Here is a 14,373-nt window from a genome sequence, read left to right as displayed (position 1 = left end):
ACCAGACATCTTCCTTTCTCTTGTACCTTTCCCATCACTTTGTTTACTATCTCTTTCAGCTCTTTCTCTCTTACCACTTTATTGATTTCCTTAATTTCCTTAACCCCAAAGACAATTATACATTTTTTTTTTTTGTCAACTGTCTCTCTTACAAGAGATTCATTTGTCTTGATAACATTTACCACCTTTTGCATTATTTTGGCCTCATTTAATTGTTCTTTTATTATTTCCTCAAAGTTTACTGCCTCTCTCTGTATGCTCTCTTGTTCACTCATTTGTTTCTCTAACTTATCTACTTTCCTCTCAAACTTGCGTGTGTGTGTGTGTGTGTGTGTGTGTGTGTGTGTGTGTGTGTGTGTGTGTGTGTGTGTGTGTGTGTGTGTGTGTGTGTGTGTGTGCATGTGTGTGTGTGTGTGTGTGTGTGTGTGTGTGTGTGTGTGTGTGTGTGTGTGTGTGTGTGTGTGTGTGTGTGAGAGAGAGAGAGAGAGAGAGAGAGAACTATCCTGAGGATTGCTAAGTTGAACAAGACTGACTGAGAATGAAAATGTATGGAAGGAGCATAAATGCGAAGGAAATGGATGGAGGAAAAATTAAAAGGCGTGGAGGACAGGAAAAGAGAATACTTATTTCTCACTACTTGCTCTCTCCCCTTGATTCTTCATTCACTTATCACCCTTGCTACTTATATTTATTCTTTCTACTTTTCCCCATCCTCCCATCCCTCTCCTTCATCCTTCCTCCACTTCCTTGCCCCATGTACTCTCCTTCCCTGGTTACGTCCATTCCTCTCTTTTTCTTTCCACCTATTATCCCCACCCATAAATATGTGTAATCTTCTCTTAAAGGTCCCCAATGACTCCGCACTAACAACAAAGATAAGGGACAAAGAGAGAGAGAGAGAGAGAGAGAGAGAGAGAGAGAGAGAGAGAGAGAGAGAGAGAGAGAGAGAGAGAGAGAGAGAGAGAGAGAGAGAGAGAGAGAGAGAGAGAGAGAGAGAGGGGGGGGGGGGGGGAGAGGGGAGGAGGGAGGAGGGCAGGGAATGGGTAAGGAAGGAGGGAAGGGAGAAGAGGGCAGGGAATGGGGAGGGAAGGAGGGAGGGGGAGAGAGAGAGAGAGAGAGAGAGAGAGAGAGAGAGAGAGAGAGAGAGAGAGAGAGAGAGAGAGAGAGAGAGAGAGAGAGAGAGAGAGAGAGAGAGAGAGAGAGAGAGAGAGAGAGAGAGAGAGAGAGAGAGAGAATTTTATTATTAGTAACAATATTTGTGCATAGTGTACTAATGCTTCAACTCCACACCTACAGGCATAGGCTTACAGGCCTAGGCATCTGTACTACAGCCACATTAAACGCATGGTAATTATTAGATTTTTTTTTTCAAGAAAAAGTGCATCTAATGTGCTGGCAGATATGGTACTCAGTGCTTTTCTAGCTAAAGTGAAAAAAATGTGTAAGTCTAATGAGTGCTGATATTTTCATGAGTGATGATGATCTCATATTCAGAAATGCTTGGAATGTTACAATCAATGAAGAAACATCTCCAAAGGTCCTATATTTAAACTGCACATGACTTGCTGATAGAACCCTGCGTAAAAGTATTGGTTAAAAATCTCTGCACCAGTCACTGAGAAGACCAGTTTACCAGATGTTCAGAGACCTAATGGATGAACTAGAGGAGGAAGGTTTGTACAAGCAATGTGAAGGGTTCCTCAAACACCTATCACCAGCTGGTTTTCACATTTTTTTAAGCTTACTTCAGGGAAATTTATTGGAGCAAGAATAGAATACAGCTGTAACCAAAATACTTTCAGAGAGGTGTTAATTTCCATACCAATAACTATTTGGAGAGCATGCACAGAGTGCTAAAATATGTGTACTTGAAGGGTAAAAAAGTGAAGAGGTTGGACTATACTCTGATTTCTTTGGGTAGGTTAATAAAGAACACAGTTTATAAAAGAATGAATGATTTGGTCAGAAGCAGAACAAAAATGAATGGCCTACATGAATGTCATAAGCAAGGTATGAATGTGGGAGTGATCCAAGAAGACAAAAATATTTTTATGTTTCTTCTGCCTCTTCGAACCAAAAGAAATACAAAGTTACGGCACATTCTGTATTCTGTAAAAACTGCAGAAAAAAGGTGTACATACAGTAACGTGTATCAGTGTATGTATGCATGCACCTGTGATGATATATGATGAAGGTAGGAGAAATATGTGTAAACATATACGAGTACATGCTGTAGTTGTATTTGTGAAAGATTAGTCACCCTTAGCCAAGCCTAAACCAGCTTCTGAAGAAATTAAAACCATTTCAAGTATTGCACTCAGTAAAACATCAGATTTGATAAGCAATTATAGTGAAAAATTAACACAGGTTTTATCTGCACTTGCACATGCATTTATGGGAATTACAAATGAAGACACTGTGAATGACCATTTGCAAAAGTCTTAGCTATTGCAAATACATCTAGAAATCAGATAAAGAGAAGTAGGTTACCAGTGGATGTGATGACAACAACAGAACCAGCAAACAAACTATGCACCAGACAAGAAAAGTTATATTCAACAACAGGGAAAAAGAAAGATAGTGTTCCAACTTTGAGAAAACCTGATGAGGCAAGAGGTAGGGGAAAGTTTGGCAAACTTTGAGTCAAATATGAGATTCCTTGTGGAATCAGAAAGTAGTATAGAATATGAACATAATTACTAAACTAATTCATATCACGATCACAAAATCATAATCTCAACACTTTCTGTAATTCATATTTCACAGTTTTTACCCAGTTCCTTTTTATTTTTTCATATTCATGATTTGAGGACAGGAGTGTGTTTGCAGAGGGTGTGAAGGGGTTAAGTTGACAAAGTTGATATTGAGCCAAGTTGAATGTTGAAAGTGTCAATGGCTGACTTCATTGCAAAGGAGGTATTTACTCCTATTCTTACACTATGTACATAGTCACATGCTCAAATAGCATTTTCCTCCTTTTTATGTAAACTCTGTTCATAGTTGGTTCACTGAACTGTCTCATATCCATTTTTTTTATTATCATTTCTTTTTCATGGCTGTAAATTCCTAGTAAGAATGGAAGAATAACAGTGCTCATTATATCCCCTTTATTTCCCAATATTCCATTTGTATTGTACATCACTAGATATTAAGTCATCTCAATTAATACAGTGGGGAGGAGGCAATAGACCTACTGAAACAATCGTTAATCTTGGTGAGGTCTAAAGCATTGGATCATGGGGTGCTGTGAACTTATCATTAATCCCAGCTGTGACCTCACTGAATGTTTCCCGTTGTGTCTCACAACACAAGGGGCCAGTCACAGACTGCCCTCTAAAGACAGCTCTATTCCTTCACACAAAACTACATGCACCTAATTACACACACACCCTTCCTATAAAATTCAAAATTATCATGGCAGCCTCAGAGTCCCTGTCTGGTGAGGGGACCACAAATGTCCCCAGGTTGTACTGCTCTTCTGGTATCGATCCTAAGTGTTTTGACACCCCCTCTCAACTTTTTCTTCATTAACTTATGCAACATTTGCAGTCTTAGATCTAATTTTCAATCTGTAGAACACCACCTCTTCTCTACTAAACCTCATCTTCTCTTCCTTACTGAAACACAGGTGTCTGAGGCAACTGACAATAGCCCCTTTTTTGTTCCCTCCTACTTTCTCTATCCTCATTTTCAATCCAAAGCTGGATGTTGCGTTTATGTGTGCAACGACTTATCCTGCTCTCATGCCCATCCTCTTGAATCTTCTGAGTTTTCCACCATCAGGCTATGACTACAGAGTGACTATCAAACTAAATTTATCTGCGCTGTATGTCTCTCACCTAACTCCTCTGATTATAACAAATTCTTTGACTACTTAATTTCCAAACTGGAGCACATTCTGACTCTCTTCTCTTTAGTGGAGATCTCCATTCTTGGAGACTTCAATGTTCACCACCAGCTTTGGCTTTCCTCTCCCTTCACTGACCATCCTGGTGAACTAGCCTTTAATTTTGCTATCCTTCACAGCCTAGAGCAATTGGTGCAACACCATTCTCGTATTCCTGACTGTCTTGGAGATATGCTCAATATTCTTGACCTTTTCCTAACCTCTAATGCTGTTACCCTTTCTTATCCATTGGGCTCCCCTGATCACAATCTCATATCTATATCTTGTCATATCACTCCAATCCCTCAGGATCCCCCTAAACGGAGGTGCCTCTGGCGTTTTGCCTCTACTAGTTGGGGGGACCTGAGGAGGTATTTTGCTAATTTTCCTTGGAATGACTACTGCTTCCATATCAGAGATCATCTCTGTGTGCTGATCGCATAACAGAGGTGATAGTGTCTGGCAAGGAGGTACACATTCCTCACTCCTTCTCTAGACCTAAACCTTCCAAACCTTGGTTTAACACAGCCTGTTCTTGTCCTGTACGTGATAGAAAGGTGGCCCACGAAAGGTGCTTGAGCCTTCCATCACTAAAATCTCATGCGCATCATATTTTGCTCAGAACCATACCAACTCTGTTTTCCAACTAGCCAAAAACTCCTTCATTAATAGAAAATGTCAAAATCTTTCAAGATCTAACTCCCCTTGTGACTTCTGGCGCCTAGCCAAAAACATCTCTAATAACTTTGTTTTTTCTTTCCCTTCTATTTCTAAAGCTGAACTCTTCACCCTATTCATGGCTTGTTCCTCCCCCTCCACCCTCTGCTTTATGCTATCTATTAAAATTCTTCACAGTGATGTTTTCCATGCTCTCGATGGTCTAAACCCTTGGAAGGCTTATGGACCTGATAGGGTTCCTCCTATTGCTCTCTGAAACTGCACCTCCATGCTTGCACATTGACTATGGTCTGACCATTTTGAATTGAGCATTTAGGCATTGTCCTTTCCAGGGATTCACCGGCCTGTGGCACTGCCACACTTATACTAAGACACACCTCATGTCAGATATTTCCTACCTCAAAATTAACAAAGTACACGAGACTTACCGTAGGTCAGTTGAAGTGTGCTTCTAATTTTTCGAGGCAAATCACCTCTGCTGGTGCGGAGATTTCACATGAGAGAGAGAGTGCGTCACGCGCTGCCGGCAGACTTTAAAGCAAGGACTCGACATCCACATGACGAACCAATTAGGAAATTAAGTAACCTGTAGAGCTTAAGGTAGGGAGGGAGAGGAGGGCATGTGAAATCTCCGCACCAGCAGAGGTGATTTGCCTCGAAAAATTAGAAGCACACTTCAACTGACCTACGGTAAGTCTCGTGTACTTTGTTAATTTTACTTCGGCAAAATCACCTATCTGCTGGGCGGACATTTCCCATGAGGCTTTGAAGCCATGTGGATGACGAGGGAGGATGCAACAGTAGAGAGGAAAAAGGAAATGCCCCACACGAAATAGTACTATAACTATTATTCCATGGAAGGATCTTGTACATGAGACAATCATACAATTGGTGTATAAAATAAGGTACATTGCATCCAACTTAATCCAATCTACAAACAATGTTGAAATATGGTAACAGTTCACATCATAAGGTAAACCTAAGGTACTAGATACTAAATACTTAAAATATCCGTGTACTGCAACACTGGAGTGCAGCAACAAACCCAAATCATATCTTATTCTAGCACTGCATCCTGAAAGAGGTCAGAAGCAGCCACAATGTTCTTATTATAATATTTTGCAAAGGTAGATTCCCTAGACCAGCCCGCCTTAGCCATAATGCATGCGACAGGGACAGCCGCCACTCCAGCTTTTGAAGCTGCTGCTGGCCGCACACTACCAGCGGAAAACTTTGAGATGTCTATGCCGGACATGCGGAGAATGGTCCTGACCCAACGGGCAATAGTGTCTTTGGAAACTGATTTGTGGGGTTTTATGAAGCTAATGAGGAGCCTGGCATCAGTGTGCATCTCATCCTGTCTAAGCTCTTTAGTCACATCAATGTACCTCAGGAGAGTGCTACAGACACATAATCGTGGATCCTTAGGGTAACGATGGAATGTGACCCTGTTGATGTTAAAATTTGGTCTGGATTGTTTAAGAGTGCCCCCAACTGTACTGAAATGGAGTGTTCATTAATGAGCATGTCTCTGATTAACAGTAGTTGTAAAGTTTGAATTCTGGCAGCTTGAGTTAAGTCCATCATCATAACCAATTTTAGCATTAATTCTTTAAGGGGGGGGATCCGCCTTAATATTTTGAAATTTGGGTGAAAAATATCGGTTTTCTGTTCTAAAGCCAGGCAACACCGTGTATCCATCTACTATCGAATGGTGAAGTCCTTTTTTCTCTACCGCATTTTTAAAGGGCCTAGCGAGCAGCCTTTTAAATGTCTATTAAATGTCCGTGACGCGCTGGTAAAGGAGGAGTATGCATGTTGTTTTTTTTTTTTTCTTTTACGCTCGAAATAACTATTTTATGAAGAAATAATGAAGTGAAAACACATCCTCATACATCAGGCATCCTCCCGGCCACGAGGCAGCCAGACCCACGCAGCACGCCTCCCAGCCACCAGCAGAGAGAGGAGAGAGGCTGCAAGGGTGGTACGCGCTGCTACTTCTCCTGCTTATATTGCACTTATCCATGCCTTTTTTGAAGATCTACTTCTGAATTCTGCCACAGACATGCCTAAGCTGAAGAGGAGAGTACTTCAGAGTAGAAGAGCCAGGAGATTGGGCAGTGAGAGGAAGGATCGTGTGGATGACGCTGCCTCCCCGCCACCACCACCACCACCAGCACACACGACACCCGCCACAACGCAAGCTGCGCCACCCTCACCACCCCCACCACCACCATCACCACCCACACCTGCTGCTTCCACACCTGTTGGATCATCATCTGCTGCATCGTCATCTGCTACTTTCACACCTGCTGCATCGTCATCTGCTGCCTTCACACCTGCTGCATCGTCATCAACACCTGCTGCTGCCTTGTGTCGCGTGCCACGGACATTGACAAGGACTCAGCTCACATCCAGCCGCTTGCCTGATGTGACAGAAGATTATGATGAGAAATATATCATAACTGGAAGCCAGTTACGTGCTATGGTTGCTGGGCTCCAATGCAAGAAGCGAGGATGCAGGAAGGAGGTTGCAGTAACACCTGTTGCTAACAGATGGGACACCACCATCAGTGTTGATTGCCAGGAATGTGGTACTAATTATTGCCATGCACCACCTACAACATTCAAGCTGGCAGGTGGGGAGGAAAACCAGTATACAGAGGTAAACCTCCAACAAGTATACCACAGCCTTGTGACGGGTGAGGGTCGAGCAGGCCTTGAAAGTAGGTCTGCTTTCTTAGGTACTGGCCGTGAACTCACTCCTGCTTCGTACGTGAGGCACTGCCACTTCCTTTACAACAAGATGGAAAGTCACTACAACAAAGGGATGGAGATCATCTATGAATCCGTCAAGGAATTCTACACCTCAAGAAAGATGGCAGAACCTGATGAAGACGGCATCCTTGACGTGGAGGTGTCCTACGACGGGACATGGATGACTCGAGGTCACAAGTCTCACATAGGCATTGGGTTTGTGCTTGATGTCTACACAGGAATTGTGCTTGACTTCGAAGTTATCTGCAACTACTGCATTGCCTGTGAGAAGAGGAGGATGAAGCCATCAAACAAATCCCACAAGTGCCATAAAAACTTCGATGGAAACAGTGGTGCAATGGAGGCAGAGGCAGCAAAAACATTGTGGAGCCGATCCCTAAGTCACAAGCTCCGTTACATTACCTTTGTTGGAGATGGTGACTCCAGTGCATTTACGGCTGTGACTCAACTGAACAACGGAAAGGGACCCTACGAAAACGTGGAAGTAAAGAAAGAAGAATGCATCAACCACGTATGCAAACGCATGGGGACACGCTTGAGAAAAATGAAGCAGGATGTCAGTGTCCTTACAAAAACTAAAACAGGAAAGACCAGGAAAATGAGTTTGCTTGGTGGAAGAGGAAAAGTGACAGATGAAATAGTAAATCATCTGCAGTTTTACTATGGAAAAGCCATCAGAGACAACACTGGAACTGACATAAGGGAGGTTTACAATGACCTGACTGCCCCAACACTGCTGAAAAAATGCCTGAAAGGGGGTTCACAAAACCCTAACGAGTCACTTCATTCTAAAGTGTGGCAGAAGTGCTTGAAAATAAAACATGCAGGATATTTTAGGGTGAAGTTTGCCAGCCAAGTGACCATCCTAGACCACAACTTTGGTTATGGAAAATATCATCTTCTCACAAGCATGTTTGGATCGAACCCTGCCATGGAAAAGATACTGAAACAAAAGGAGGAAAGAAGACTAACACCTAAAAAGAGGAAGAGACGTCATATAAAGAAAACACCAGCCAGCCCTAGCAAACAATATCAGGCTGGGGCGTTCTAATCAAACCTGGCTACAATGAGTGATGTGGCGCATCATGATACCCTTGCCTTCGAGCATGTAATACCTAATAATTTTTTATTATGGGGGGGACCAGGTGCCAGATTATTATGTATAAACATCATATGTATCCATATGTATAAACAAATATAACTGGAATCTCTTATTGTAGTTTTACTTCACTTGGAACACGAAAAATCGGAAGGCAAACTTTGATCGCTGTTTTCTCAAAACCATGGTTTTTCACACACAAATGCTATCTCCTCCTTTAGTTTTTGTCCAATTTGGCTGAAATCTTGGGACAAAAATATTGAATGGTTGTAGAAAATTAATCCGATTCGAAAATTTAGATATAGGTAAAAACTTTTTTTTCAATGATTTTTTTACGTCTAGACTAGTACAAAAATAAAAAAAAATAAAAACATATATAAAAAAGAAGATTTTCAAAAATTTTGGATCGGATATATGAAGACATAGATGATGGGGTATTACTGTAAAAGTCACATTAAAATCGGTGAAGAATTGGCGATTCCTATAGAATTTGAAAATTGTCGAAAAAACTAAAAAAAATTCATAAAATTTTTTTTTTCACTCATATCCACACCAAATTTGGATATGATGATTAGCATAATGCTATGCATGTACTGTGTGAATTAGAAGAAATTCGCACTATTTCTTAAATATAGGCGGATCCCCCCCTTAAGGGTTAATGCATGTAAGGGGAACATGGACCTTAGTTGCTCTAAGACAGGTTGGACGTCCCAAGTGTCAGTGTACCTGGGCTGAGGAGTTCTAAGATTGAAAACCCCTCTCATGAATCGGATGACCAAAGGGTGATTTCCTGCCCTGCATCCGTCCACCACAATGCCGAGAGAAGACAGGGCACCCCTCGCAGTGTTCACACACTCATAACCCACACCCCTGTCAAAGGTTTCCGTCAAAAAATTTACAATGTGACCTACAGTTGGAGAAGTGGGATCGACATTCCGTCTACCACAAAACAACGACCACCTCTGGACATGTGGGCGGTATTGCCTCTCAGTACCTGGTTTCCAGGAGGCAAGTATGATGTCCGCAGCCGCCGGCGAAACTCCTCGTTTCTGCAAGTTTTCCCTGACAGAAGGCATGCCATGAGCCTCGTGTTGGACATGATGGGGTGTGGATCTGTTGTGGATGGGTGTGTTAGAACATTCCTCCTGTTCGTTATCAAACGTGGGAAGTCTATTAGCAACTGGAGCAGCATGCCCATCCAAAACTGGGACGGCCACAGAGGAACCACCATCCAGCCTCGTGCTTGCTCTGCACGTAACTTCTGAAGGCACCTAGCAATTAATAAGAATGGGGGGAAAATGTAAGACAAATCAAAGTTTGACCAGTCCAAGGAAAAAGCATCAAAATATTTAGCCTCCGGATCTGGCAACCACGAACAGAATGTATTAACCTGTTTGTTAAGCCTTGAGGCAAATAAATCAATGGACGGTGTCCCAAAAACATTACACAAGGTAGTAAAAATGTGTGAGTCGAGTTTCCACTCATGTCTGTCATTAATCTTGCGAGAGGCTACATCAGCCAAGGTGTTGTCCTTCCCCGGTATGTGCGAGCATGTAACCCATGAGTCATGTTCCAGACACCAATCCCAAATCTGGGTAGCAACATCATTACAGGACTTGGACTTTGTGCCTCCCATTTCATTGACATAGTTTATGGCAGTGGTATTATCACAAAAAAACTCTAACATGTCTACCTTCCAGCTCATGTTCAAATGCTTGCAAAGAGAATAGAATGGCTTTCATCTCCAGGATGTTAATGTGAAGCTCCTTTTCATCCAGGGACCAAGTACCACTTGTAATCTGACACCCCAAATGACCCCCCCAACCAAGGCTGGAGGCATCAGTAAATAAATCGATGTCAGTACCTGGCCTAAAAATGTGTCTGTGGTGTCTGTCCACATTGTCTAACCACCAGGAAAGGTCTAGTTTCATGTCTGCAGTAATATTCAAAGGCCTGTCAAAATTACCATACTCCTGTTTCAAAGCGGCAATTTTTCCCCCCTCCAACTTCCTGTAGTGAAGTTTACCTAACTCCACTGCTGGGATCGCAGCCACCATGAGGCCAATCACCCTGGCCACCTCTCGAATGGGGGCAACATCTTTACACAAAAATTCTGCACATCCTTGGCGAATGTTGATTAGTCTACGCTCAGGTAAAGAGGCAGTCATGAACTTGGTGTTAATAACATTGCCTAGGTATTCAATACATTGTGTGGGGGTGAGAACAGACTTCTCCATATTGATACAAAAGCCTAACCTCTGCAACAGAGAAATGGTGGCCTGAATCACCTGAAGACATCCTGAGTAAGAGTTACTGCAAATTAATGTGTCATCTATAAAGCTGGTGATAGTGTATCCTTCCTGCCTTAAAGTAGCAAATACTGGCTTCATCAGTTTGGTGAAAAGCCGAGGTCCCTCAGAAATGCCATTAGGGAGGCAGGTGAATTAATAGATAACACCTTGCCATGTAAAACATAAAAATCATTGTTGCTCATCTGCAACCCTAACAGAATAATAAGCATGCCTGAGATCGACAGAAGCCAAGAAATCACCCTGGTTGATGAGCCTGATGGCCTGTTCAAAATTTTCCATTTTAAAATGTTTATATGGTATGTATTTGTTTAACCTCTCCAAGTTAAGAACCAGGTGAAATTCCCCGTTTTTCTTTTCTCGCAAAAAAAATAGGAGAGAACCTGCTGAGTTTGTTTGTGTGTGACTTTAATGACTTTAAGCTGTAAAAGTTTTTTGATCTCTCCAGAAATTATCCCCTGTTGCACAGTGTTGAACCTGTATTCCAAATCATTAAAAAATAAAGGATGAACACTATCGACATCAATATCAAGGTGGCAATGCTGAACAATATCCAAAATGACAGGGTCACTGGTAATTTTACGCCACTCATGCAGGAAAGAGTGTAGTCTGCCAGCTTCAAAACATGCACTTGCCTGTAAGTTTACTGGGGCTGCCTGCTGCGGCCGCCCCGGCCCTTGGAGTTTTTTGGCTCCACATCCTGATGAGTGGAAGGCAGTCGTGGGGCAGCCCTGGAGCCATACCTCTGTTGCCCGTAGGGTTGGAACCTGGCGTAATATCCCCTACTAGCAGGCTTGTTCCAATATCCACCAGGGCGTTTACCTGCGAACTTGCTAGTAAAGGCAGGCTTTTTCTGCGAGAACTTACTCTGCAGTGTCTCCGCTTCCTCAATTTGTCTGGCAGACTGGGACACATCGTCACTGAACAGAAAGCGAGTAATTGGCACCTTATCTGAACAAAGATGAGCATATTTATAGTTTATCTCGCGTTTCATGACAAAACGCCTGGCCAAATTGTTCCTGTGATTGGCATTGCCTAGCAATGCCAATGCACCATTTAGCATGCTCACCTCATGTGTCAACTTGGGGTTACCTTCCTGTTCAGCCAAATCATCCAGTGCCACTAAGGATTTGGTGATAATGGTTGAAGCCCGCAGGATGTCCTTATTTACCTCCAAGCGGAAGTCTGTCTTCCTGGCATCCAGCTTCAGGGCCTCCAACACCTGTGGGTTGCATTCCACTGGCGCAAGAGCATGGCAGTTATTAGGCCTCTTGACAACATCGTCCTCACACATGGCCTTGTAGTCCTCCTCTCTCATACCATTATCAAAGAGAAAGTTTACCATCTCTGCCACTCTATTGTCAATGTCAGCAACCACCGTGTCAGAAGGACCAAAGGCCTTAGTGCCCTGAATTAAGGTGCTGTCAGCAGGGACGGCAGGCATCGACACTGCCTCATCCTCACTCATCCTGGCTGAGAAACCAGAAAAAGTGGCAGAACAAGGAGGCGACAAACCCCAGCTCCCCAGAGTACTGTCCTCCACAGTCACCTGCGCCGACCCAGTAGGGGGTGGTAGTTGCCGTCTGTCTGCCTGCAAGGCCTCCACTTCACCCCTCAAATCAGCCAAGGCGTCCAACACAACTGACCAAGGGGGAGGAGCAGGAGAAGTGCCGCGGGAACCACGTGCGTCAGCACTGTTACGTAATCTCACGCAACCATGCCTCCCACTCAAGCGACGAGATGAATGATCCCTGTGCCTGTCGTCGTCATCTTGAGGGCGAACAGTGGACCCAGGGAGAGGAGAAGGCCCACAGAAGGCACGTGGGGCAGGAGGGGAAGGGGATCGAGAGGCAGAGGACGCTTCACCAGACTCCGACAAGGCTGCCGCACTGCGATAAGAACAAAGCCGTAAGCTTCCCATACAGTTCCATCGTCAGTGGAGACCGATAAACCAATAATACAACTCGCCCCAAAAACGGGTAACGAAGTTGAAGGCACTGTACCTGCGTAACAAGTATCGTGGCCTTATCTGAAAGAAAACAGCAAAAACTTGGGAGACCGTATGACCCAGAATGACCGTGTCTGCCCGACGCGGCGATCAGCAAACAACTGCCGGCAGCGCGTGACGCACTCTCTCTCTCATGGGAAATGTCCGCCCAGCAGATAGGTGATTTTGCCGAAGTAAAATTAAATGATGTTGTAGTATATATACACTGTGATGATCTGAAAAAAGGCAAGTTAGTTTATATGTCTTATTTTAATGATACTTGCAATGTTTTTTTTGCAAACACCACAATACTTGGCAATATTTCCTCCAGACATTGTCACATCTCCTTGGGTGACTGAGTGAGGTCACATAGTCAAAGTGACTGTATTAATCCAAGGTCACTTCCTCTCATGCCACCAGCCAGGATGCAAGATACCTCTCTTGCTTGCTCTTGTCCCCTCCAGAGCTGAGAGAAAGAGCTTATTTACTCAGTAAATAAGTATTATTTTTGGAAGAAAAGGCTAATAGGAGGACATTACTTGACCCCTCAAGAGCTGTTGCCCGAACAACAAAAGCCAACAAGGTGCCTTGACTTTTACTTCAGTGGTGATGTTGAAAAAAACTGTGACTAAAGAATAAAAAATATAACATCATAGTTTAAGGGAAATATCATATCTAAAAGGAAACCTATCACATTTAAATGAAATTCACAATGGAGAGAGAGAGAGAGAGAGAGAGAGAGAGAGGCAGCTTGACTGACTGACAGGCAGATTTTTTTTTCAAATTCTAGTGATTCATAGGCAAGTATAGATCTCTGACAGAAAGAAAGAAATTCGCATGAAATGCAGATTGTATATGTAAAGAGAGAGAGAGAGAGAGAGAGAGAGAGAGAGAGAGAGAGAGAGGTGTGTGGCAAGCAAGGTTATGAGCAACACATAGGCTCTAATCTGATAATTGCCCAATACAAGGTTTGGCAGCATTGCATGCTGGGAAATCCCCAGAAAGGATAATACCTAAACACCTAATTCAAAATGGTCAAACCATAATCAAACTCTTTTAACTCTGTCAACATCTGCCTTTTCTTCTTAGTGGAAGTTTGCGTACATTCAGCCTGTTCCTAAAAAGGGTGACTGTTCTAATCCTTCAAACTACTGTTCTACTGCTTTAATTTCCTTTGCTTTAATTTCCTGCCTATCTAAAGTTTTTGGATCTATCCTCAACAGGAAGATCTTAAATATCTATCACTTCACAACCTTCTATCTGATCGCCAGTATGGGTTTCGTCAAGGCCACTCATACACATGATCTTCTGGCTTTCCTTACTGAGCCTTGGTCATCCTCTTTTAGAGATTTCAGTGGAACTTTTGGCTAGATGCCAGAAGTCAAGAGGGGAGTTAGATCTTGAAAGATTTTGACATCTTCTATTAATAAAGGAGTTTTTGGCTAGTTGGAGAACAGACTTGGCATGGTTCCGGGCAGAAATATAAAGCACATGAGATTCTGGTGATGGAAGGCTCATGTACCTTTGGTAGGCCACCTTTCTATCCTGTATACCACAAGAACAGGCTGTGTTAAACTAAGGTTTGGAAGGTTTAAGTTGAGAAAAAGAGTGAGGAATGTACACCTCCATGCCAGAC

At 43.0% G+C, this 14,373-nt stretch overlaps 1 protein-coding gene across 1 annotated transcript; it reads right to left on the bottom strand.

The window, feature by feature from the left end:
* Nucleotides 1-8,840: 8,840 nt before the first annotated feature.
* Nucleotides 8,841-13,331, bottom strand: LOC135101444 (uncharacterized). Its single transcript, XM_064005402.1, has 2 exons — nt 12,754-13,331; nt 8,841-12,639 (listed from the first exon to the last, which is right to left on the bottom strand). The coding sequence occupies exon 2, from the start codon at nt 12,216-12,218 to the stop codon at nt 11,394-11,396; it is 825 nt and encodes a 274-aa protein (XP_063861472.1). The 5' UTR covers nt 12,219-12,639; nt 12,754-13,331; the 3' UTR covers nt 8,841-11,393.
* Nucleotides 13,332-14,373: the final 1,042 nt, after the last annotated feature.

Source organism: Scylla paramamosain, chromosome 1 (assembly GCF_035594125.1).
Source record: "Scylla paramamosain isolate STU-SP2022 chromosome 1, ASM3559412v1, whole genome shotgun sequence".
NCBI lineage: Eukaryota > Metazoa > Arthropoda > Malacostraca > Decapoda > Portunidae > Scylla > Scylla paramamosain.
This window is presented reverse-complemented; position numbering and strand designations above follow the sequence as displayed.

Excerpts from the sequence above, each read along its gene's own strand:
- LOC135101444 (XM_064005402.1), bottom strand. The coding sequence starts at position 12,218 with ATGAGTGAGGATGAGGCAGTGTCGATGCCTGCCGTCCCTGCTGACAGC.